Source organism: Ambystoma mexicanum, chromosome 2p (genome assembly GCF_040938575.1).
Source record: "Ambystoma mexicanum isolate Mex_15411 chromosome 2p, UKY_AmexF1_1, whole genome shotgun sequence".
Lineage (NCBI taxonomy): Eukaryota > Metazoa > Chordata > Amphibia > Caudata > Ambystomatidae > Ambystoma > Ambystoma mexicanum.
This window is the reverse complement of record NC_090923.1, coordinates 406,847,577-406,874,134: the sequence shown is the minus strand read 5'-3', so window position 1 is coordinate 406,874,134 and position 26,558 is coordinate 406,847,577. Positions and strand designations below refer to the sequence as shown.

The window sequence follows — 26,558 nt, the reverse complement described above, 5'->3', positions numbered from 1 at the left end:
TTGGCGGGCAGCCTCCCGGAGCCGGCTCACCGTGCGTATCCCTTCTCGACCGGAGATTCTCGTGCCACAAGGGGGTCGTTAAAAAGGAGTTAGGAAAAATAATTTGGAGGTATCACGCTATCGGGGTCACCACTGAAGGGAAGCGCCCCCAATTTCAGCACGATCCTCCCCGCAATGAGAGACAATAAGGGACTCACCCGTAGTGGGAATAAGACCAAGACAGAGTGCGGGTGAGCGTAAGTGGGAGTTTATCCAAAGAATAGGGCATGCAAAGAACTCTGCAACCTCTGAGAGCGCTCTGTCTGACAATAGCAAAGACAGGCGTATTTCTAATACAAAAAACGTCATCAGAACCTACACACTATAGGGGGCACAAGTTAATTGGGATTGGGTGGCGTCGACTAACTATAGGTGTTGCTGCAGCGTGGTTGGTCTTGGCGTGAGGACGTCACTGGTCAGCCTCGTGGGTTGGGTTGGGCCTGGCAGGCCAGCTTGAGGTCATCCGAGCGGTGTTGGTATGCTGGGGCAGCCTGTGACAAAGATGAATACCTTTCCTGACTCGTTTGCCCTAGGCCATGCACACTGCAGTTATTCAAGAAACGACATCTAAGTTCATCAATAAATCGCTCAGCAGTTTGTCTTATAAAATAAACGCAACACATGAGGAATGCACCTCGTGAGAGGTCCGGTGGTTGTCGGTTGGGGTGAGATTTACCTGTGTCCTATTGACCGGTATTTTAGGTCGAGGGGCTGGGCTCTGGGGCCTGAGCCGAATGATACATGTCTGTCTGCCGCGTTAGAAGTTATTATATAAAGGGGTCTCTGTGTCTTGTCCCAGTGATGGGGGTCATCTTTGCACGGGGTCATGATTCTTGGGGTGGTCTAGGGGGAGGGTTGTGGAATTTACGAGAGGGTGCTGGTAGATCAGTGGATTCAAACGTGGGTTTATTACCGTGCTGTAAATAACACAGGTGGCGGGCTGTGGCCTTGGGTGCGGTACCGGGGCCTCTGACTCTCTGAAGCGGCTCCAGCTTGGTTGGGGGAGGTGAGGGAGCGCGGCACAGGCCTTAGCTTCTTTATCTGGCAAGCTTGGTAGGGTGGGAGGGAGAATGGCCTTGCATATATTCACAAAGGTTTTTTCCTCGTGCGTTGCTAACTTTTGAATGCAGAACTTTTATAATGTTCCGCCTTATTTTGATGTTATTTAAACACACATATATATATTTCAATTTCGTTACACATTTCTTTAATACAGTCGGTCCGAGTACCTTTTCGTTACCTAACATTATATTTACTACATGGTGTGATTATTTTATGTACATTAGGCGTTACACGAGGTAGTTCTAGGTTATGGCCTACAGAAATTGATGCTCGCTGCTTTAGGTGATTAAGAAAACATATATGAGTTCAGGTTTCTACATAAAATTGTAAGAACACTTATACAGATAAAGGCTATACATTGGGTCGACATCTTTCTCTGTGGTTATAGCAGCACTAGTCCAGACCTGGGGTGGTGTCATGTAACGTTACATCTTTATGGTTTATTCACAGTTTACAGGATCTGTTTAAACAGAGGTAGTTCGTTAATACCAATACTTGAATTATTTTCTACTTTCTTCAGATAGTGATGCTTCAGCTTTTTTCCCGTCACCCCGGCCTCGCGGACCAGGTCATGCGGGGTGCAATATTACATTGTGAGCGATAAAATGTTACAGTGTTCGCATCTCGGGTTAGCTCATACCCGACTTTCTCATGGGAACGCGCTCGCAGCGGATCTACCAGGGTTACTGCGGCGGCGGAGATGCATGAAAGGCCCTCCAAAGGTGGGGGCCTCGTTACAGTGTGCTGAACTCACGCCATGTTTGCTAAACAAGATGGCTTCTAGGCCTAACTGAATTTTGGTATATGCAGGGAACGGATATGTGTGGGCAATGTCGTCGGCGGGTGACCCCTCCTCCACCTGGGCCCGGGTGGCATGAGGGGACGGCCACCGAGTCATGGTCCTCACCTGGGGAGAAGGCTGCAGGTGAGGAGGGCCTCGCGGCCAGTCCTCCCCTACAATTGCATCTTTGTAACTAGAAATCTATTTGATCACACATCAGAATTTGCAGTGAAACCATCTGAATACAGTGATCATAGACTGCTGACCTTTAATCTGACCATGCCATCCTCCCCATGTCCACAGAGACAATGGCATCAAGGTTCAGTGGAAATAAACAACTCCTTGAATCGATTAAAATGGTCAGAAAAATCACTCGTTCGATACAGAAATCATCTAAAAAGCTATGATCAAGCAGGCATGAGCACTATACATGCATACAATGTAGCGCCCTATGACCTAATGCAGCTGCGTGCCACTTGTCAGAATTCCAAACCAAAAATCCATCTTGATGCTGATAACACTGTTCGTCTAAGAAAAGCATTGTTCAGGAAACAAGCGACAAGCCCGGACAGTACCATCGGCTCTAAGAGCTGCAGCCTTGAAATCTATCAAAACAGCTTAGAGAAATTGGATGAATGAATACCGATTATTCAGACAACAAAAAGAGGGAGAAAGCATGTTAATGCATATCCAAAGTAAAAACACAGCTCAAATTTGGCAAATGCTTAATAAGACCAGCAAGGCTCCACAATTAACTTCACAGCTAAACAGTGTAACGGAAAATGACTGGATAACCCATTTTTCGTCTATCTATGCTGCTCCAATGCAACATGATGCTTTAAGTCTTTGACAAAGATGACATTCGTTATTACATCAACAAGGCTAGCATGTCTCGAGCCCCTGGTCCGGATGGGCTTTCGAATGCAAAAAAATAATGTTGATCTATGGGTTTCAATCCTGTACACTTTATTCAGCCTAATCCTACGTAATCAAGAGCTGCCGAAATCCTGGACCCATTCAATCATTGCGCCGATCCACAAAAAAGGTGATCGACAAAACCCCTTGAGCTATCGGCCCATTGCACTCTTAGATGTGCCAGGGAAAATTTTCTGTAGATTGGTCCTGTAGATTGGACTTGAATGCCTGGTCACCAGCAACTCATCGAAGAGATCCCTTTCAAACGGGATTTGTTTCTGGTTTGGGCACTTCAATCAATTGAACATTACTTAACACCATCAAGTCTTCATGTACCATGCGGAAGCAACCCCTTTACATGGCCTTCGTGGACTTCTGCATGGCTTTCGACTCAGTTGATCGAAAGCTCCTTGTGAGAAAGTTGATGAATTATGAATGCCCAGAATTGCTGATAAAAATTGTGAGCCTTCTGCATACAAATACGTCTATCCAAATAAAGTTGAACATGGAAGGCCTCCTATCTAACATCATTGTAACAGCTAGAGGCCTGAATCCTTGCTTTGACATTGTCCAATCTTTTCCTTTTGGACATTGCAGACATCTTTGCATCAGTCATATCAGACTCACCCAAGATAGAAAACCAAACAATATCTTGGCTACTTTATGCAGATGATTTGGTTTTAATTTCTCAAACTCCGGCGGGGCTACAAACTCTCCTTGATTGTTATGTGTGCTCAAACAATTTAACAGTGAATAAAGACAAAACCCAAGTAATGATACTAAATAAACCGAAATCTTCTTTCTCAAATAAGTATCATTGGTCTATTGCTGGTCACAATCTACAGATAGTCTCAGAATACAAATACTTAGGGATGATGTTCAATAATCTTAAATCAGACAAATCGGTTGAAATAACAATATTAGCAAAACTCACAATGCTAACATCTCAAGCAAAAATAATTCTGGCTAAACTCTGCAAGTTTACATGCATCCCTATTATGTCCTTTTACTAACAGAAGGTTTTACCTGTGATTACCTATGGGATGGAATCTGTGCTGCCTAGAACGCAGGTATTTTGGAATCAACTAGAGGCAAAATTTTGGAAATTGGAAATTCATATTCAATCTACCAAAAAGCACCCCCACCATGCTACTAAGGTTTGAATTGGGGCTTCTGTCCATACATACTCAAGTCACCTGGAAAATGTGCCTATTGTTTAGAAAATGTCTTTTGGGTGTTTCTAACCAAAATAGCTTAGCCATCCTAGCGAACCATCTGTTGACCTCAAACCAGGTATTTCCATCAAACTGGCGTAATCATGTGTTGAATGCCCTTGTCAATGCAGACATTTCAATTGATCTATTGCTGACGAATACATCGAGAGCTAAAATCAAGCTATATCAGTCTGATTGGATACTCACTCAAGAGAAATGCACGAAATTAAAAGAGTTTGATAGGAATATCTTTGGTCACAAGAGATTCCGCACAATGGCTGATTATCTTGTGAAATGTCCATCCTCTTCCCTAAGACAGAAAATTCTGAGATTCCGGCTTAACTTATGGCCGGTAAATGAGATTCTGATCAGAAGAGGCATAGTGAAAAATATCTAATCTATTGCCGCTTTTGTAAAGACGCATCTTATACAGAAACTCTTTGGCATATTATTACACAATGTGAGGCCTTTGTGTTAAACCGTTTGAAACTGGCTAAGTGTATGCAATATAAGTACAATATAAGATCTGATAATGAAATGTGGGCTGAAATCTTTAGCACCAAAAACATTTCAGTTAGAATTGCAACCATTAACATGCTTGATGTTGCTTTTCCGTATGAACGAAAAGGTCATTTAACTGCCAAGTGAAAATGAAGCTGTAATTATGTTTCTGTTGCTGTTTTTTTTTTCTCTTTTCTAATTCACAGATGATTGTAAAGAAACACTTCCTGTCATGATCTCTGCTTCCAAAAGGTCAGGGTTTTCCCAACTCCCTTGGAAGCAGATCCATAACCCAGGTTCCCGAGTGCCAACCAGTCCCAATTGGGACCTTTTGGACCCAGTCCTGGCGCCAGTGGCACCAGGCTCATAAATATGCCCAGTCCCAGCGCTGGAAGCGCCGGGCTCATAATGCTTGGGTGGACTTATCTGCAGCAGACCATGCTGCTTACTTGCCTGCCAGTTGAGCCTCTGATCCTCTTCTGTTTGGAACTACTTTTCCTGTTGGGTGGGGCAGGAGCCATTCCCTAGGTTCAGAACACTGGAACTCTTCTGGAAAGCAGGAACTCTTTTCTTACCTAGGCGTGGCTGTGGAAGGAGACACCCAAGCACTACAGGAGGCTATTTAAACCACACCCGATGGATGAATCTTGCTTTGCGTTATTCTGCATCCTCTGCAGCAGAACGCTCATCGTGTCTTCTGCATCTGATCCTGGGCCTAAGGAGAAAGGCTTACCATCCTGAATCCAGTCTTCAGCAACACCTATAAAGACAAGAAAGAACAGGTTAGCATTACGGTCTTCAGTGACAGCGCTTCACTTACCTGGTCCATCGGCTGTCACCAACGCCTCGCGCTGCATTCCGGCATCTGAAAGACAAAGGCTTACCTACTCTTCGTGCGCTCCGGAGGTCTTCGCACTGCATTCCGGCATCTGAAAGACAAAAGCTTACCAACTCTTCGCACGCTCCGGAGGCCTTCGGCGCTGCATCCCGCATCTGAAAGACAAAACAAGGTGTGTTTAAAGACATTGGGGAACTTTAATACTCACGTGCCATTACTCCTTTCCACATCTAACCCAGTGGGTATTCCGGCACCCTGCAGCCGCTCCGAACTTGTACCTGCAAAATAAAAAGACAGTTAGAGCGCATCGTGAAGCAGGAAACAAGCGCTTACTTACGTGCTTCCAGGCGCTTCTATTCATCACACGGGCTCCATCTTCAACTCACTTCAGCCCGTCATCCGCCATCGCCGGAACCCTGCAAAACAAGAGACATCATTACTAAAGACTTTTAAAGACATTAGAATAACTCGAAACTTACCGTTCGTGCAGTAAACGACGGACAGCAGTCCTCTGAAGTCAAGAGGCCTGCTCCCCTTATCCAGTGAAGAAACTGGTTACAGCACCCTGCCCCGAGGCAGATGGAGAGCACGGCGTTCACTTACCTAAGACATCTTACCCTTCGAGTCAGACATACAGTGCACAGAGGTCCAGCCCAAAGAGCCAGCCGTGTGTTACACATCACCTTTGAAGATACGGTATACGCCCAGTCAAGACCGGCGCCTCTACGGGAATCAGGTGAGCGTTACACTTCCCTTTTAAACTCTCTATTGAGATCTATGCTTGTTCATTATGTCTTATATTTGTAAAGGATGTGAAAAGATTGATTGTATTGTATGAATGATGATTTTTTTATATATATTTGTAAAGTTGAATTTTCAACTAAACCAAATTAAAAAAAAAAGAATTTGTAGGTAAAAAAAAACCTAAAAAAAAACTTTAAAATGGAAGAATAGGTTAATAAGTGTTTTATGTAAAGTAAAAAATAGATTGTTACTAGGATGTATTTTAACATCAGTATGAAATAAATGTAGAGATAGCATTCTGAAGATTACATACATTAGAAGAGAAAACAGCATTCTGCAATCTTCTACTTTTGTTTTATTTTGTAAAACAGTGTATAAATGTTCCCTATATGTTCTAGGTTACATACATGGTTTCATGTACATTATTTTGGGTGTTATGGAGTGTAGAAACAAGCAAACAGTAGGATGTAGATATAAAAAATAAAATAAAGTACAATGTTTCTAAAGTAAATGACATCTAACTACTAATAAGGGTTTTAGGGAAGGATTTATTGTGTCTTACATCATGTGTGTGTAGGTGGATTGATTTTTAATATTTAAATTTATAGAGCGCACATTCGCCCAAGGGCATCTTCGCGCTACACATAGTACAATCAAGGCTCAAACCCACTGTTACGCCTAAGCAAAAAGAAAAGTCTGCAGTAGCCAACGAAAGGACAGATGATCCACCACAGCCCGAAGATGACATGAAAGTGAATTCCAAGATTTGGTGGAAGCAACTGAAAAATCACGTCCTCCAACCCGGGAAGACCGTACTCGAGGAACGTAGATGGTACACGATTTAAGGGAGCGGAGTAGCCAGTTGGGAAGATAAGGGTGGAACTTGCACTGCACATATTCAGCACCCTGGCCATAAAATGCTTGGTTGTGAGAAAATTGAAGGTGTCTCACCCGCTAGTCCCCGGGGATCTGTCATCCAGGTGGCCAGAACACGGCCATAACTTTTGGATCCAGTTCCTGGGGGTGAACTGTGCGGGCGGATCACCTGGATGAGGAGTCTTCGAGGAGTGGGAGACCAAATGGTGAGACGTGGTATCTCCTTCCCTGTAATACCTTTTACCCCATGTAATTGCCACCTTTTGGTTTGGGAAATGTGGGTTACAATATCCTTCTGTTTGCCCTCTCCCTCTTGGGTAATTGAGCTGATGAAGTAAAGGCATGCATCAAATCATCATATTTATGACCAGTTATACAAAAAAGTCCCTCAAGAAGATAATGAGGGTTCATTTGCAAAATGATGTGTCTGCAGGTTAGTTCTCTGAACTGCTTTTTAAAATTGGTAGCAGAGAGTATCCTGTATTTGAGAAATAATTGTCATCCCTTCCGACCTAAGCACAGTTGTCAATTCCTTAGCACACTTTACATCCAAAATGTACCCTGACATCAAAAACCTAATGGAGAAATCTACAGAATGGTTATGTGAACGTGCCATTTTAATGCTAAAGAACAGCATTGCTGCCCTAATCAATAAGATACCTATTCATTATTTTGAGGAGTAAAAATGGTGTACACATCTCTAAAATGTGTGGTTCAAAGTGATGACACAGTCCACTACCCTGTTGAGTTCCTGAACACTTTAAATCCTCCTGGTCTTCCCGAACACAAACTTCTTCTGAAAGTGTGAGCACCTTTGATATTATTGCAGAACCTCAACCCACCTCAGCTCTGTAATAGCACCAGATTGCAAGTGAAAGCTAGCCACAGAAAGGAGATTAAGGCTAAGGTGCTAACTGGTTCTACCCAAGGGGAGTCTGTGTTCATACCACACATACCTCTTATACCTTCATAATATCTGCTTGAATTCAAAAGACTTCAGTTCTCCCTGAAGGTTTGTTTCACCATGACCATCAACAAATCTCAGGGGCATACTTTAAAGGTAGCAGGGATTGAACTAAGGAAAAACTGCTTCTCGTATGGGCATGTTTACATGGTCTGTTCCAGAGTGAACTCGCCTAACTCTCCTAGAACCTGAAGGTAGTATACAAAGAAGTACTCAAATCAGTTTGTTTGTAGGTTGCAGATGCCAAATAAGTAATTTTCATTTTTTTGTCAGTCTCTTTGTCCGTTTGTAATCATGACCCGAAAACATTTCTAGATGCACATCAAAGGAACAACTATCTTTGTTCTGTAGCCAATATGCCCCGACTAACGTTTGCAATAAATGCGTTAAGACATCAACCTGTAAATTATATTTCATACAGTTTGAACAAAAAACTCATGTGTCTTAAAAACAATTGTACCAAATTCCAAAAGCCACGTGAGCTAAGCAGCGGGCAACCGCTAGTGTATGTATATTTAATGTGGGAAACGTTATTTAGAGATGTATTATGAAAACTAAAGAACAATTTAAAGTCAAATCTTTCACCTGTGTGACTCATAAGATTCTAATGTGGCAGTTAGAAAACAATTACAATAAAAATAGAAAAAAAATAACACAAAATTAATGTTGCATTTTCCGAAGTGGACAACGAGAAAAGGCACATAGATGACAAGTAAGCCACTGCCACATTAGAATCATAAGAGCTCTCAGCAAATGCCATTTTATTCTAATATAAGGTTGGATGAACGCCTGCAAGGATTTCCCTTCCTAAAATAAACTAAAGCAAACACTTTAACAAAGGATATCTGTCCCTCATACTTAAACATACAACAAATAAGCAAGGAAATACATGGCAGTTAAAAACAATAATGATTGAGTTCATAAAGTAACCAAAGTCTCTTTTCAGAACCCGGACGAACTCCCCTTCACCAGGTTTTAAACGTGATTCGGCTTCACAGTTCAAGAAAAGAATACCAAGAAATCTTGATTCGCAATAAAGTTCAAATATAGTCTGATCTAACTTCATCTTGTCAACAGAAAGTTTCAACACATAGGTTATAAGATTCGTCTTCTTCTTGGAACAGGTTCTTTGTTCCTCAATAGCAACAATGTTTATATTGGTCAGGAGGATTTTCCACTTTAACCACTATAACTTCTCTACAATGTCCTGGCTTGGCTTGTCTCTTCCTCCCGTACTACTAACAACATACATTGTCTTTGTCAGGACCACCTTGCAGCATTACTCCAACTTCCACCTGGTCTGCTTCCTTGCGAGGCCTACAATCTGCAAATATTTGACATTCAGGTCTACACCCCTGCCCGAGCAGCATTTCACAACAAGTGATCTTTGTGGTCCATGTCAACTAACATGAGGTTACAACAGCTTCACAGCATTCAACAAATGCCAGCTTCAAGACTTTCAACAACTTTTCAGGGAGGACAAGATTCACATTGATGTTATTTAATACTTTTCTGCAAATTATGCTCTTCTCCTTCTGGCTATCCTTTCCCAGAAGTGATGCCTTTTTTGCCACTCTTGTTTCCCCACTTCACAAGCAACCAAAGACTGAAAGGGATAGGGTTTCCTCTTACTTCTTTCCTGGTTTTGAAAAGGTGTGGGCGTCCCAACTTGTACCTGATGTTGCATATAATATGGGCACTTAGTTCGAGAGTTTATATACCTTGCATTAGCCCACTTCTGGTGTTTGCAATATTGGCTAGATTGGGTTTGCTTATTTCCAGCTTCTCATGGTTTGAGCAATACGTATTAACATCAACACTTAATAAAGGCGCCTCCATAGTTGGTTGAGTTTTCCACAAATTCCCACTTTCAAGATTACAGTCATTTGGCTTTGGTATCTTAGGTCTTTGCTGCTTTCCTCAGTTAGTGGTTCCCTAGTAATTTCTGAATATCTATCACTCTTTTGCAAGTGCTGCCTGTGCTGTTTTACAACTGTTCTGTATTTAAAACAAACGTTTGGATTACTTTCATCCACACGTGAGTGCTGCTTTGCACCCGGTCTGTTTCTATGCAAGCGTCTCTCAATCACATGCCTGCTTCCAGCCTACAAGCGCTCCGGGGCCACTAAAAATCTGTGAACTCGCCTGTCTAGATGTGCGCCTCTATTCCCCTTGCATCTCAAAGGACCTCTGCTGCTTTGGCTCTTCATGACTCGGCAAAACTCTTCGGTAAGTCTGCCTTTGTTCACGCCACTTCCAATTGGAGCTCCTCTTGCTCCAGAGACCCTATGGTGCACGCCAGCCACCAGATATGGCCTCAAGGTTTACTGGTGCACGCCTGCCACTCGAAACAGACTCCTGCACTCTTCCAGCTGCGCAGCCTCTGCAGAAGTGGTCACAAGGGGGAAAGACTGCCTCCTGCATGCATCCAGCTGCGCAACCTCTGCACTTTAGATTTCTGGGGTTATGGACCCTTCCAGGAACGGCAGCTGATATCTGCCATACAGTGGTCCCACCATCCTCTCTTTCCTCTAACTTCAGTTTGGGCTGCCATCTCAAACTACGTGCCTTCTGCTTCTGACTTCCTCTGCTCTTCAAAGCCAACTCTATCTCTACAGTTTGCACATGAGAGGGCTTTTTAAACATCTCTGTCTTTCTCAGGTGTTAGTCATCTGCACTAATGAACTGACCACTTTGCAACATTGCACCTCTTCAGCACTCTTCTTCATCCCAGTACCCAGGAAATTATGGGTAGTAAAGAGTAATTAGGTTTTCTTATTTCTGTTGTTCTACTTTCAAACCCCAATGTGTTCCTCATAACATTCTTTGAAGGAACTTTATAAAAATTAGTCATTTGTCTGGTTTGTGAAGGGAAAGGCAATTATTTTAAGATGGTGTTATTCCCAAATTGCCTTTCACTGCACTTGTGGTTATTAGGGAGCTTCTCAGTTTTATAATCATCGAATTCTAAAAGGGTTTTGATTTCTCCCAAGGCTTAGGCATGCATGATGAAGTTCACCCATATTTGTATGTGTATCTTGTGGAACAGTACGATGGTTATTACAACAAGCCATTACATACTTTGGCATTGAGGAGCCATCCTCCCTAGAGGAAGACAAATGCAGTGTCTCATCCAACGTACTCTTCGCAGGGCCTTTTCTCCACCCAGGCGATCCTCGCATAGAATACCACCGCCAAGGTCAGGACCAGAAAGCGTCTACCTTTTCCATGGGAACCAGGGAGGAGCATTTAGGCAGGAGTTTAGTGAGGGATCTGTAGAATTCATCACAACAGTCAAAGTCACATCTTTAACAAAGTCAAATTCCATCTGCTTCAATATTTTTTTTCTTCTATTTATAAAGGCAATGGTGTAACAAAGCATGTCAAAGCACCCTATGTTCTCTACCAATCTTCCTATTGTGAGCAAGTACAGCCCGCCTTGTGCTAGCATGCATACCATTTATGCTGATATGCAACCTTTAAGCATGTACATTAAGCACATATTACGGAAAACTTCCAAATCACCAGTGAGACAAAATTATGTTAGGGCCTTTAAATCTATAGCAATATGTTGTAGGGCTATGTGAGGATGTTAACCTTGTACCAACCACTTTTTCTTAGGTTCATGCTCTTGGCTCAAAGGTCCATGTACACACTGAAAATTATAGTTATCCTCCCATGAGTGTATGCTGGAACTATGACGGAGCATTGAATGCCACTTTTCAACCAGAATCTAGACAGAACCCTCACAGGTTTTTGAACAACACCAAAGATGGTTGCTGGTGGACTGTGACAATTTTCAAATTTCTTTGGACCCCCTTTTCTTTTATCATCAGCTGATATTTTTGGGGATATTGATTTGGTGACATGTCATACATAAAATGGATGCTTTAAGTGTGGGAACTGCTCTCGCATGATCTTTGCTATTCCAATGTGCTCGTCAGTAGCTATTAATCCAATTTACAATCCCCTTGATTGCAGACTTTCATTGGATTTAATGAAACCATATTTCTCCATGGCAAAAGAGGATTCACATTATGACACATGAACCATGACAGAACCCATTATTTTTAGTGTGACCATGACCTGCAAGTGGTAACTGCAGTACTTGGCCAAGATTCCAGGACCGTTGCACTGTCCATCACCAGCAAGCCTGACCCTTTTGCCTGCACGAGTATTGTCTATGGCTATCTGTTCGAGCTTCCAGGCCTGAACAATTCTGGGGAACAAGAACTGTCTCTTATATTTTTAGTAATAATAAATAATAATAATTGTTCATGTATAATTCACTTAATACCAGGAGTGGTTTCTAAGTGCAGGATCAGGATTCTACCTGTGTTGCGCTGCGTTGTCTTGCTTTCAAGACAAACATGTTGCCCCTAAGCTATCCTTCCTCTACTTGCTGTTATGCAGTTTTAGCAAGGAACTTGAGCTCTACAAATTTGCAGAAATCTGACATCTTACTAAACATTGAACCACTGAACAACAGAGTAGAAGAGCAAAGTACATTTCCAGCTGTTACTTTTCCAAGAATGGGGTGTGCGGACCACAGAAAAGTGTAATGATCGTAGACACAGCTCCCCTTGATCTTCAGGTTGGTGCCTTTGACTACTCGAGTAAACTCGAGTAAACTTCACCAATGGCTCCAAACAAATTCTCAAACGTATCCTATGGTCGAATGTAATCATTTGGTTCCCTCAATAGCCAACTTTCCTGCCATATAGTGGTTTCAGATTCTATGGTGGTGGAAAAGTTCTCCACACTACGCCTGGTGAAATCAGAGTCAAGCACATAGTCATCGATTAATTCCAAAGATGCATCTGTGATTTCAATCTGTGATGTTTCAGGATTTTCAGAATGCAATGGGAAGCAGGGAACATTAGGTCTTTGTTTGACTGAAATTGCTTTGAAGCCGTGGATTGGGTGAGAGGATCGGCAAGTAATGAGGACACATTCTGTGTTGTTGGTCAATTCCGGTGGACATTGTGTGCTGTAACAATGATCAATCATTACTTTCCATGGTTCCCTGTTGATATTCAGTTCAAATTCCAGCCACTGCACATCGGCATCCCGATTGTAAACCTTGGGACGAGATTCACAAACTCCAACATTAGTTGCTTCCAAGTGACATTGGTTTGGCCAGCGACATCCTTTGTAATGGTGTGGTCTTCCTGCTAGTCTTCATTATAGGCTTCTAATACATTAAACAAACAACCATTATTTCTCTCACACTTACAGAGCATATGAATATCAATCTTACAATCCAATACCAATGAAACAAATTCCAGCTAAGCACTTTGCAAAAAAATGTAAAAGCCAGGATCATATTTACCCTGTTTTTCTAAGTGCATTTTGATACAGTCAATCTTGATGTGCACAGAACATTCACAAAAAGTTGAAACAAACATAAATCTCTTCTGTGGCAAGAAACATCAATACAATTACAGCAAGTATAGTATTTCACTTTGAAAAAAACTTTACACACAATGAATGGAATGTTAAAAGTCCAATGGATGATAAATGAAGACTATCAGTATTACTTGTATACCTTTGATCCACGTGTCTCTTCTATCTCGACCGCTTCAGTAGTACATAATAACACATGCAATAAACATGGGATACTAATTAGACAATGAAATGTTTACTTCTTTCATAATAAAGGTTACTTCATGATAAGTTACCTTGTATGCTTTTTGAATTTCAACAAGTTATTCAAACACCAAATAAATTGTAAAGATATTGAAAAAGAAACACCTTTTTCTAACTGAAGAAACATATTTTTTATAAAGAGAAAGTTGAGCAGTGTAACTAACTAAACAGGTTAACAATAATTGATTTTAAATGTACCTGTAGAACTTCACTGGTGTCACAGATAATTGGCATTTGAGTTACCACAATATTGTCATCCTTCAAAAATAAAGATAATACATTATTTACACCAACAGTATGATTTATTATAATGTTGATTTTCATTTCTTGCAATTTAGATGTCCAGCAACAGTATATTAAAACATACCGAGACCATTTGGAGAATAAAAGATTCCGTGTAATTCATCTACAATCATACTTTTTGGAATGGATTACTGTCAATGTTGCATGCAGGAAGGTGAATGACATTACTACATTGATGATTGCATGCATTCACATTTTCCGACAAATTATCATTTATATTATTACTTGTAAACACAATTTCAATTATGTTATTACTGGGAAATAAAATATCCTTAACCACCAATCATTAATATCATTCAGTAAAGTATCACATGTCATACCTCATACGCATGACCGGTTGCAATAGAAGAGTATGTTGCTTAAGTACTGGCATCCTCCTGTATATATTTTTGTTTTAATTATAATGTTAGAAGAGAAGTATAGCAATATATATTAAATACAATAGGGAATAGATATTGCAGTAAGAGTCACAATTCTAATTATTATCAATAAGAAATATAATCAATAACAATTATCAATTTGTTAAAAGTTGAACTTAACCTTATACATCTAAAGTATATTCGCAGATAAACTTAGAATGTTCAATTTTTTTACTTGAAAGGGAAGTGAGCTTGATGTTGATTCCAGGATAGTTGTTGATGAAGAAGCTTGCTCCTTTATTTAATTTGTATATTCATAACAATGGTCAATAGAAAAGATATATTAATCATAAAAAATAGACAAATTAATATACTGTGAATCAGTTTATGTGCATATCAGTAGGGCTCAGAATTTGGATAGTGGAGGTGTCTGTCATTGTCATTGTTTTAGGGGTGTGATGTAGTATCGTTACATAACCATATTTCGGGTACATCAAAGTGGAGTATGGAGAACCTGGGTCCGGGATGGACAATTGTTGATAGACGCAAGAACAGGTTGAGTTGTAAATTTGCTTACACTCTGTTTAACCTGCTGGCACAAAAACAAAAGAAAAGGCATTGAAAAAATGATAACAGTGCATTGATAAGGGAGAAGTGTTTGGATAGATAATGGTCGAGTGAGAATGATATTGAAAACACAACAGCATACTATTTATATTAGTATAATTGGTGGCGTTGGTGACTTGGACTATCACTTTCATTCACTTATCATATTACTTCTTTGCTGTTATCACTTATGACTGTCAATAAGTGATCATTGTTAACGTTTAATAAAAGAGTTATGTACTCCTACATAAAATCAAATTAAATGTAGAGTACCCGATTCCAAGAAGTAACATGTGTAGAAATAAGAAGAAGAAATGCAATCTACCTTGTAATGCAAGTACTAAGTGCCTCATTACGGGTTCAGTGGTATCTGAGCGGTAAATCCACCCAGATACCACCAAACTGAATTACTGTTACCGCCACATGGTCCAGTGTATTACCACCAGATTACACGTGGCGTTGTAAATCCCAATTTTTTTGTTTTGAGTGGCTGCTGTGGTAATTCCGCGATGTTTCCGCAGAGAGTTTGAGGATTTACCTCCAGGATGATGCTGGAAGTAAATCCTCCACTCCAGGGCAATACTCGTGGTATGGCGGATCAGGAACATTGGCAGTAATTCCGTTACCTCCAATTATTTTTGACTTTAGGGTTTGAGTGCTGTTGTACGTCGTCATTGAAAATATGAGAGCTTGAAATTATCAAGGAAAACGAAAAACTGAATTTCAATAATTAGAAAATAAACAGCGCACAAACATTAGATAAATATATTTGTCATTGAAAGTAAAATATTTTAATAAAATGCACATTTTTTAAAAAGAGGTTGATGGTATATACTACCAACACATTATAATGGTCTGCTACTGGTACTGTCTGTAAATATCCCTTGTATTGTCTGGAAGAACTAGGAAATTGTTCACGGATGGCTTGAGCCGCACAGAAAAGTATGACACGTCGAACACAGAATCCCAGCCTTCCATGATTCCACCATGTAAATGCTTGATAGGCCACAGGCAAAGATAGGAAGAGGAGTTCTTAATCGCTTGAAAGTAGCTAAAATATTATTGCTGACTCGCAAAATAGAAGATGGAATAGTTTCGCATGAACAAAGAACAATACATTTTCCAATATATCAAAATGTATACTGTGCGTGAACCCATGCTATCACAATGTACTAGGAGAACAACATAAAAGGCTATATAGGTCAAAGCTGTCACAAATAAAACAAAGACACAATATTTACTCATTACTAGGAGCACAAGGGTGAACATTAGCTATAGGTTTGTGAATCTGCACTATCAGCATTCTCAATACGGATCTTGTAAGGCAGGCTGCCCTGAAGTCATGCAACTGGGTAATGCATAGTATTGGAGGCTCTTCTATGTAGGCCAAACAGCCAAAGCTTTCTCCTTCAACAACAGTTCTCCATCAAAGTTGGCATTACCTAACATCGATGGTAGGCACACCCAGACAAAATGTCTTCCATGTAAAAAGGATCCTGGGAACGATCGTTATGAATTTGACTCGATTCACCATCTTTTTGGCTACTTTCTCTCTCAATCATTTACTGTTTGGTGTATTCCGACTCATAAAGGCATGGCTGAATGGATGTCATAATTATTGAGGATTGAAGAAGTAGAAAATCAATTGTGGGAGAAAAATAAAACATTTGGAATTTGGATAAAGTAATGAATTGAGGTTTCATTTTAAAATGCCATGTAAAAGAAAATGAGACACAACAGACATGTTATAAAACACATAGTGCAAAGAAAAAAGGAATAGGGCCAAATTTGGACAGTTCTCATTGGCCATGGACAAAAGAACTGATGCATATATGCAATTTAAATATGGTTTAGTAAAGACATTTGTCAATTATGTAATAATTATTGAAATTGAAAGCGCTTACAGAGTGCATTCATTTGAGCTTTTTTTCCAGTTTATTTCGTCGTAGTTGTTAGGTAGCTGAACAGAGCAAAAATAAGTTGAGGAGGCTCGAAATTAAATAGACGGACAATAAGGCAGCAGAAACTCCAATGTTGTCTGATCATAAAGGGTTTGTTGATGCTTCTCAAGGAAAACGGCACCTTGAAATATCCATGGAGACACGACATGCACAGGCGTTGTGAGTAGCAGCGAAAGCATCTAATGAGGTCAGCTTGAGGGGCCGGTGAGTGGTTTACTGCTGTGAGGGCACTTGAACTTAGGGCAGTAGATCAATGGATACGATTATCACAAGATGGCAGCTTATGACCCTTGAGTTTCGCATGTCTCAATGTCAGAAGATGGAAGGTAAGGTTCATTGGAAAAAGAATCTGATTGATCAATATATGCACAAAAATACATGCCCTATCCATTGGTTGAATACAATTCCTGAGAGAATGTCCCCTTTAAGGTCCCAGACAGCCTCTGCATTCCAGCCTTATAATGTACAGTTGCCCACCTAAAGTGTTTACTTTTATGTAAATTAATCCTGCGACCCAGCAATTATTTCATACTGCATTACAGTGGGTAACTTACGAGGTTTTCACATACAAGGGCAAGGCTTGTTCGCTCCTTCACCCGAGGTCCATCTTTGATGGCTCGGGGTGAAGTGGGATCCTTTTGTTCAAATTCTCCTCTTGTGTCCCCATAGCACTCATTCTGCACACATCCAAGTTTTGGCTCTGACGTAATTCCATTACGTATTCAATGTACAGAGCAATTAATACAAGGAATTACATCGATGTGCAATATAAGAACAAAATATACAGACACTTCCCCTCTCTACCTTTAGATTAGCACAGAAGAATTCACCTCACATCTGCAAAAGCAATGTTAGTCTTAAAGCAAATGAAATCAAATACATTACAGTAAAATAATTTAGTGCTGAGGCAGAGGTTTTCTGAAGTCATTCTCCTGAGCATTGCTGGCATTACAGAGATCCAACAATTTGTAACTTGGTTAGTAGTTAACACGCCTAAGCTCCAAAAGTCTCCACTCAACAATTCTTGCGAGAACTGTTTCCTAGTCAGCAGAATGTATACGTCGTTCACTCACGAAACTTACGATTTTGCGTCTGATAATAAAAAGTGGGATTTTTGCATGTAAGGGAGTCGCAGATAACTCCTTGTGGATCGTTGATAAATACAGCCTTCTTTTGATATTTCCCAAGTCAGTTATCCTGTAAAGAAAAGGAGAAAATAAAAACGTACATCAGCATATGACCTTAGGAGAGCATCACAGAGAGTTGCAATTCATAACATGCTTGGAAAATGGGAATTTTAGAAAAATCATCTCGCAAGAGCCGAGTATTGATCTTTTCCTGTAGAGCTCAAACCTGATGGTTGGGAGCCTGCATGCATAAAATCACTTTACATGCTAATTTATGTCAGCACTACACTCCTGGTTTCAAAAGCCCTTCAGCCTATAAAAGAATTCAATTTGTGCGAACTAAGGAGGCCTGGCCTTTAATAATCGAACTTGTTCCAGCCCCTTAAGCGTGCGCTATCTTGGGACACACTGTCACCTACTAAATGGGGAAACATCATAGGCTTTCTCTGTCTGAAAATGCAACTGCCAATTTATGTGGGTTTTTGTCAGCTTAAAGGGCGACAGAAAGCAAGGTCTGTCGGTGTCAGTTCTGGAACACATATGTCCAAACTACAAAGAGCACTCAAGGCTCACAGCTCTGTGTTTCAGTGATACCACAGGCAGGGAATGTGCACATCGCCAGAAGATTCGCGATCACAGAAATTGCCTTAGTATCCAAAGTCATACTTAAAAATGATGAAGTGCCTTCGGTTGATGTGTTGGTTCTTTCAGGTCCAAGGGTGCAGCACTATAACAGACAGCATGTTCTCTCCTTGCTCTGCATTCTTAGTTAGAAGATTGAGTTTACTTGCTATGTGTGCAGGATTGGTCCATGTTCTGGTTTTGTTACTGAACCTTTCACAATATGTTACCGTCTGTTTGGATGATATTTGTGATCTGTTTTTAATGTATAACGAATACTAAAAGTGAACCTTTTGCCTAGCACAATTAATACGCACTGTTGTTGGCCAGTGTTTGGAAATAAACAACATTTAGCCAAGGTGCCATTTCACAAATCTCTACCCAATTTAGCTCCACTTGCTACTAAATGGCATTCAGTCACTATAGCACAGATTAGTTAATACATAGAATGTCTGTGGTTCATAAACCTACATCTCTGTAACCTGGCACAGCCTGACTGGCCGAAGCACTACAAGGACTTATTAATCAACGTTGTGTAATCCACAAATGACACCATCATAACAAAACATACCATTACAGATGGACTCGCCTTAAGGGCACTATGTGAAAATGTTACTCAATGTCAATATAGTGATACAAACCTGTGAAGGCAGTACAGAGGAAAGACCCAGAGAATAAATGTGTTGGTGATTGTGCTATGGGTGGTTACAGGGTTTTGCGCATATTAGGCGAAGATGGATTCAATGAATCCATCTTCGCCGAATGTGAGTGGTCGGAAGCCTCACCAACCAAATCCTAAACACGGAGAACAAGAAAGTGGGTGCGGGTTTTCTATGAAAAGTGTTTGCTATGCACAAGAAGTAAGAGGAAGAGGAACAGGGAGTTGTGGTGGACTAGGTAAGGATTGAATGGTGGGTGGGGCAGTAGGGTTCAGAGGAGGCGTATAAGTGGCATATTCAGGGTTAGCGGATTTGGCCGGAGAGGGCGTGGGAGCAGGTGGGTGGAGTTCAGGAGGTCAGGTTCAGGTTTTCAGAAAGTCGTGCTTCACTGCAAACACATGGAACGTTTAGAGGACTTTTCATGTTCACACTCTCACAATCTATATCTTCTGATGACTAGTAAAGCCACACGTTTTGTGGGTGTGTAAGAATAACTGCGTGCCTTTTACTACTATTTTTGCAGGTACTGCTTGCTTACTTCTCCTTTTAACCTGCCTTCCATCATTATTTTATGTCACAAAAGAAAGAGATTTAGTTCTCCGCAAGAGTTCTTGAATAACGTATTAGAGAGGGGCCCTGGTGACTGTCAGTTGCTCTGTGTGGAGAACATGTGAATCATGAGGAAAGCTCTGTTATAGTGACGGTCGTTTTGAAGGAGCAAGTGGAACAAAGTTTGGGAGATATTAGTGAATGATGCTTTTTTTTTAAAGGTTTTGTTTCCCTGCTGCTTGGTATATTGATGTGTTTTTCACTTTTGTGCTGCATTCTTTTCTGCTCTAGAGAACAAAGAAAATATACATAAGATGCTGCACATAATGACTTTGCCAGGGCTTCCATTGTATAGCTATTGAAGGCATCCATACATCATGTAATTATAGTAACATGTGTGCTTGATTGATGTCTTGTTTCCTATTTCAATGAGTTTGTTTCAATTCAGTAAATACGGATTGTATGAATGCTTGAAATGGAGCACTGTTACACACATGAATGTCCCTGAAACACTAGACACTAATCAGAAATCTCCTGATAATCAACTGAAGTAAGGAGTTGCTCAAAAGGGAGACACTGATAATCGGCAGCATGGGGAACTGTGTGGTAGAAGAAAGAGGCCGGGCATGTTCTGGTGTCCCTAGGGAGAAGGTGCAAGTAATTGTTTTCCTCCCACTGAGCTTGCTCTGCAGCTGACCTCTTCTGACAGCAAGTGTGGACTGTGGAACAATGGGGCTTATTCCAAGTATGCCGGTCCGGAAACAACGGTGCCGGTAAGCTTACCGGCACCGTTGTTTCCGGACCGGCATACTACTGGTCTGCCTGCCAGAGCCACTGTGCCTGACAGGATGGACCCTGCCGGACACAGCGAGCAGACCGTCACAGAAGCACCAGTACCGTTATTAACGATGCCTGTGCTTCCGTGTTCCCCTCTCCCATAGGGTCCTATGGGACTCTACGGGAATGGGGAATTACAATTTACCGGCACCTGACTTTCCGGACCGCCGGGGTTGTAAATCAGGTGGCTGTAAATATTTACGGGTCCGGCGGCAACCCGCTGGTAATACAGGCATGGTTACCACCGGACTCGTAATGAGCCACAATGTCTTCAGTCTGCACAGGTAGGATATCATTCTGCAACACAAACTGTCTGAGCATGCCAATAGAGGAGACATGGCTCAACTCTGGGACATTTCTTCAAGAGCATTGTGCTTGGGCTGTTTCCTCCCTTACATCAGGGCTGTTGGTGGTTATTAAAAAAGGAGAGTATTTGCATCAAATAAACCAGTCTGGTTCCTTACCTCATGCATGGCCACAGCTTAAACATCAAATTTCTCTGGAAATGAACATGAAAGGTTGGACGGGACTGCCCTAGAGAAGTTCCAATATTAAGGAGAGTTCGGTCTTGTAGGCCAACTACCTTGATGTTTAGAGGACGATTATAGATACAACAAATTATGGGGGGTATGCACTCCATTTCGTAGACCAGTATGTGCTCAGTGGATATGGGAAGTCAGTAAACATCAATACTACTACTTCCGAATGGTGCCTTAGCAAAAGCATCAACCAAACCATGCAACCCAACTGTCAGCTCAGATCTCTGATGCAGGCCTCAACTAAGCAGACTACTTCAGCATGTAACCTCATCCTATGCTTCCTGTTCCTTGTAAATATGTCACACCCTAGTATTACGCTTGATATACTATTTTGTTTTTACCAGGCACTTTGAAGTGGCATCCCTGCAAATGAAATACTTATTTATTGTGTCTATAGGATCAATATTCTGAGTGATATACCACTCATATCACACCCTTCTCAAAATACCCTCCAGGTCACACTGGACCAGGAATCAGGCTGGTTGGTAAAGGTATTATTTATTTATTTAAATTCAAATCAAACACAAGTTTTAATATATATGGGGAGCAATCACCAATGTGGTGACAAAACAATTCAGAAAGTAGGTAAGGCAATTGAATTCACTTATAGCAATACAGAAGATAAAACACAGAGAAAAGAACAGTTTTGGTTTGGTTGAAAAGATAGCGTTTAGGTTAAGATTTCACCCTGCAAAATCCTTAATTCACACAAGAGCAATTCTACACAGATGTAAGTAAGCCGCAGGTATTGAGGAATGTAAAACAGAGTACAGTGTTTGAATATAATCTTCCCGCCCCAAACTAGAAAGAAAAACGTTTTGGGAAATTTTACACTTTTTATAATGACAGTTGAAAATGGCTTAGAAAAACAATGAAAAGTGTGCAAAAATCCTTAAATTGATATAAATTCCTATGGGAGCAACACTAAAAAGATCCTAACAAACATAAGCTACAAGATGAGCATCAATACACACTTTAAATCCGAATGTAAGTTTGGAAATACTTTGAATGGGAGAATACACGTGTAAAACTTTGCAAAATTGCAAATTCCCACCTAAATTTCACTATTCGATTTTTAATAAAAACGGGTCAAATACACCGTTTCATGATGCGGTTTCTGGTTATGGATGTAGCTATAGGTCTTAGGTTTAACTCACAGTTAAGACTATAGCTATAAAATTGAGGAAGTTATGCACATTTCAATGAGAGGTGTTTTTGAAAATAAAGGCGCGAAAATGAAAACAGAAATCAGTTTTTCCAATGTCAATTATGCTCTAAACTAGAGTATTCAGGATGGTTACCAGTTTGAAACACAGTAAGCTCCAGAGTGGTCTGTGGAAACTAACCCCAGCATCTCCGTGTCCGCCTTGGAGGACTCAGTCGGATTACCCGTGGGATGATTTTAAGGTTTGGGATTTCACAAGACGAAAGGATTTTAAAGAAAGTATCACTAGCACAAGAAACAAAGCAAAGTATCAAGACTGGTGTGACACTATTACAAGTTCTTAAGTTGAAGAGAGGATGGGTTGAGAGATGGCCATAGTCTTTTTGCCTTAAGTAAGGCAAAAAGACTATGGTTTACTATGATTCCTATTTATACTTACAGTCCACTTTAATTTAAGATTGGACCATCAGGTTCTGGTCATCACGGATCGGGTCTACAGACAGCAGGGCACTTCTGGCGGGATGGCCAGCTGGGCGATGTTGGTCAATTTGACTGGTACCTAAGGCTGGATTGGATTGGCCCTTCTGGTCACAGGACAATGTAGATCGGGCGGGATGGCGAGTTTCAGCAGGCAAGCATGAATGGTAGCAAGCCAAACTGAATCAGAATTATTTCCCTGAAGTTTTTGGAATGGTTTCAGGTTTTGGGCCTAGCTGAAAAGCGTTCAGCAAATGCTGAGGCCTTGGTTTTGCAAAGTAGTCTGGATCCGGACAAGATGAAGAATTCTGGAACAGGGCGTCACGCGGAAATCAGGATGGAGTCAGGAATCAGTGTCTGTCTATGTGTGGCGAAGTTCCCTTATTTATCCTGCCAAATGACATCACTCCATTTATGGTAGGGGCAGACTTACAATCCACACCCACAAGGGTGTGATAGGTCAAAGACACTTGCTTTTTTCTGGTTACAAGCCAGAAAGAGCGGTCATATTTTATGATGCGACTTGGGAACTCCCAGTTACTTGGACCAAAATGTAACTTTCCTACAAAAACACATTTCTATATCTATGCCCTCTAATAAAATCAGAAACATACATTACATATTTTGTGGGTTACCTTTACATCCAACTCCCCTGTCAGTGAGACCTGGCTTTGTCGTTCTGTGGAATTTTGTAAATTTTAATCATAAAGGTTTGGCCTAACAATTACTAATTCGGTACATATCTGTGCAATCTCCCCTAGAACACGGGTATACAATATTAGATTTGCAGCATCAATAGTCTTTGCACAATTATTCTTTTGCATAATTTTTGTTCCTTATGCAGTCACGCATATTAATCACATCTTCAAAGAAAGAGCATAAAATTAGATTTACAACTACCAACTGTTAGATGTATCCTTCTTGTGGCAAAGTTAAAGGTTTTTAAAGCTTAATTACAAATAGGCATTTAACCACCAAAAATCCTTAGCAGTTTTTTTTTACTTTTCTTTCAACTGGCAACAGCTGTCAAATTCCTTTGATCAGGGTGGGGTTACTCTTCCTTGAGAGGGAAGTTTCCTGCCCCTCCACTGTAGGGGTGAGTGTTCAAGCCTGCCATTGCCTTCGGCTGAGGCCCAGACAAAAGTCTGATGAGTTCTTTGTCATGAGTATGCGAAAATCTCCCAGCAGCAATTAGTCCTTTCCTGCCAGTACTGCGGTGTCACCCTTTCCCAGGCTGAGGCTGTCAAGCAGAATTGTAATTAACTCCAAACTGGGTTTTGACTTTAAGTTACCTACATCTTTCATTAAAACATATAAATGAACACAGTTTATAGGTGGATTTTCTGACATTTAAAGAATTAGGCCTTTCAACAAAAACATGCTTTCAAATAGGCAATTTTGCACTCTCTTCGTGAAAAAGCACATTAAACTGAGTCCTTTAAATCAGATTTTCTTCTGCAGCACACACATTTTATTCAGCACCAGTTCTTCCCTTAAGTGCTGTGATTTGTTTGCAGTCTGTATGTATGTATCCATTTTTTGTTTGGAGTTCTCTCTGCACAGTTGAAATTATTACATGTTGCCCTTTTTAACCGCATTTTTCCAGTGGAACTGAAAACAAATGTTGTTGTGCTGGTTTTTCATGAGATACATTTCTTAGCTGCTGTCAGTCAATGAGGCTCGGCTGCTCTGAGCCCCCTGGATGATCTGTAATTTCAGTACCCTTTTAATTTCAATGATTCACTGGAAAATTAATGGATCTAACGCCAAAACAGCACTTTGAAGGTTGCAAAGCTGCATTTTAAAAGGCATTTTCGGTTTTTAGCCCAATTCTGCTGCCTTGCTTCATGTTAAATGCAACAGCACCCACTGGCATGCTCCTGCAGTGAGAATTCTGTTTTTACCCCCTACCCCTTGACTGTGTGTGGCAGGGGTGTGCAGCCTTTTGTGGTTGTGACCCACACGCAATTTTGCGGATTTTTGCGCACACCGGGGTTAGCGCATCTATTTTTGGCTGTTTCTTTCCCCATTTGTAAAGTGATGCAGTGGGGCATATCGGAATGGTTCAAAATATCTCACATGAGTAAACCCGCAAAAGAGCCAGTGTTGCAGAGGGAGTGTGCCTCTCTGGTCATTTTGGACCCTGTTAGGATGCAATACCCAATTATTTCCCTTGCACCTTAACATTACCTTTATTTTCCTACATTCCACCTTCAACTACAATGTCCCTTCAAGTAGGTCCTTTAAAATACCCACTTCAATTGGATTCTCTCACAAAGGGCTTTCTAAATGTGGGATTGGTATCGCTTAATAGCTTTGCACTTAAGTGCGCATCACAAATTATGTATTGAATCAGGCCACTGCAGTAAAATGCCGCTTTGGCTTTTCCATTAGCGCTAAGTGTGGAACCAAATTTTTGGGTGCCTAAGGTGACTGAAGACATGCTGGAGGAGTTCCTGCAATTTATGCAATTTACCTGTTTTCACTGTTTTTGTTTGACACTTTCACTTTAAGGGCAAGAGCCTTCTAAAAACCGCATGCCAGCATAAAGCGTGTGTGATACATGCACGATGCGTGTGCGAAGTGTAGTACCAATTGTTTGGGAGCTTTGGGAGAAGAGAAGCCCAAGAGACCCAGTTAGGGGTAGTACTGAGACTGGTGAGAACCTTTCCCCTTTTTTAAGCATGAAAAGCACAGACAGCACTATACTGATTATTTACTCCAGCCGCAGTACATGTGCTGTACGACCTGTGCAATAAAATAATGCAAGTAGCAGTGCAGAAGAAAGCTATTGAATGGTTCAAAAAAGCACAGGCACTCACATTCCCTGTGTCTCCCTCAGCTGATTTCATCTTGCAATTGGGCATCAGAGGAGGCACAGAGCTTATTAATGATGTCATCCTCTCAACAAGTGGTCTAACTAAAGAGACTCTTAAACCGGCACAGCCACAAGATCTGACCAAAAATAAAAAGACATCTTTTTTCAATGTGCTGAATAAGCAAAATGGGCCTGCTTCGAAAGTGATATTTGCCAATAGGTGCTTATCAGTGACTGACGCAGACATTATGAATTTAAGTATCCATGATAATGAAGGTATTGCTGATATGGAAGACATAATGGAGGAAAGCTTAGTCCCCGATACCCCATTGTCTCTGGAAGTTGAGGGGGATTATTCAGCGGTTTTATAGAGAAGGAATGGCTCAACTCCAAGAATGATTAAAAGGAAGGAATTTGACTAATTTGTGAAACAACTCAATCCATCTGCTGACAAGCAAGATCAATCTGTCCTCCATGTACAAAACTATGTTTATCACTGTTTGTATGTTTATATGAGAATATAAAAATGGAAGTCAGGTCACAAACAGCAATCCTGGACTCAGTCACTAATAAACCTGATTTACTGGAAAAAAAAGGGAAATGTGCGAACGGTTTAAAATTTCAGTACGTGTAGCAACCAATATTATTATTATTATTTCATTCTTGTACCATGCCACATGCCCATAGGCCTCAGTGCGCACCAGGAGACAAAAAGGACAGACCGGGATCAGATCAGAGCCAGAGGAAGGAGTACTGGAGAGTAGGAGCTAGTGTTTAGTCGGGATTGAGATTGAAAAGATGGTATTTCACCAGTTTTTAAAAAGGCTGAGTGTGTCGGCCTATCTGATAGGACCAGGTAGAGCAATCCATAACAATAGAGCCTAGACATCAAACAGGGTCCCTCTGAACTGGGCAAGCTTATAACTGGGTTGGTTGGTGCAAGGTGGAGCGGTC

General features: G+C 41.0%; 1 protein-coding gene across 2 annotated transcripts in view; it reads right to left on the bottom strand.

Moving 5' to 3' along the window:
* Nucleotides 1–26,558, bottom strand: part of CFAP20DC (CFAP20 domain containing) — a 2,832,435-nt gene that overhangs the window by 1,995,112 nt on the left and 810,765 nt on the right. For both annotated transcript variants that reach the window (XM_069643752.1, XM_069643753.1), the window contains exon 6: nucleotides 17,895–18,009. In XM_069643752.1, the coding sequence (XP_069499853.1) occupies nucleotides 17,895–18,009 (115 nt within the window). The remainder of the gene's footprint in view (nucleotides 1–17,894; nucleotides 18,010–26,558) is intronic.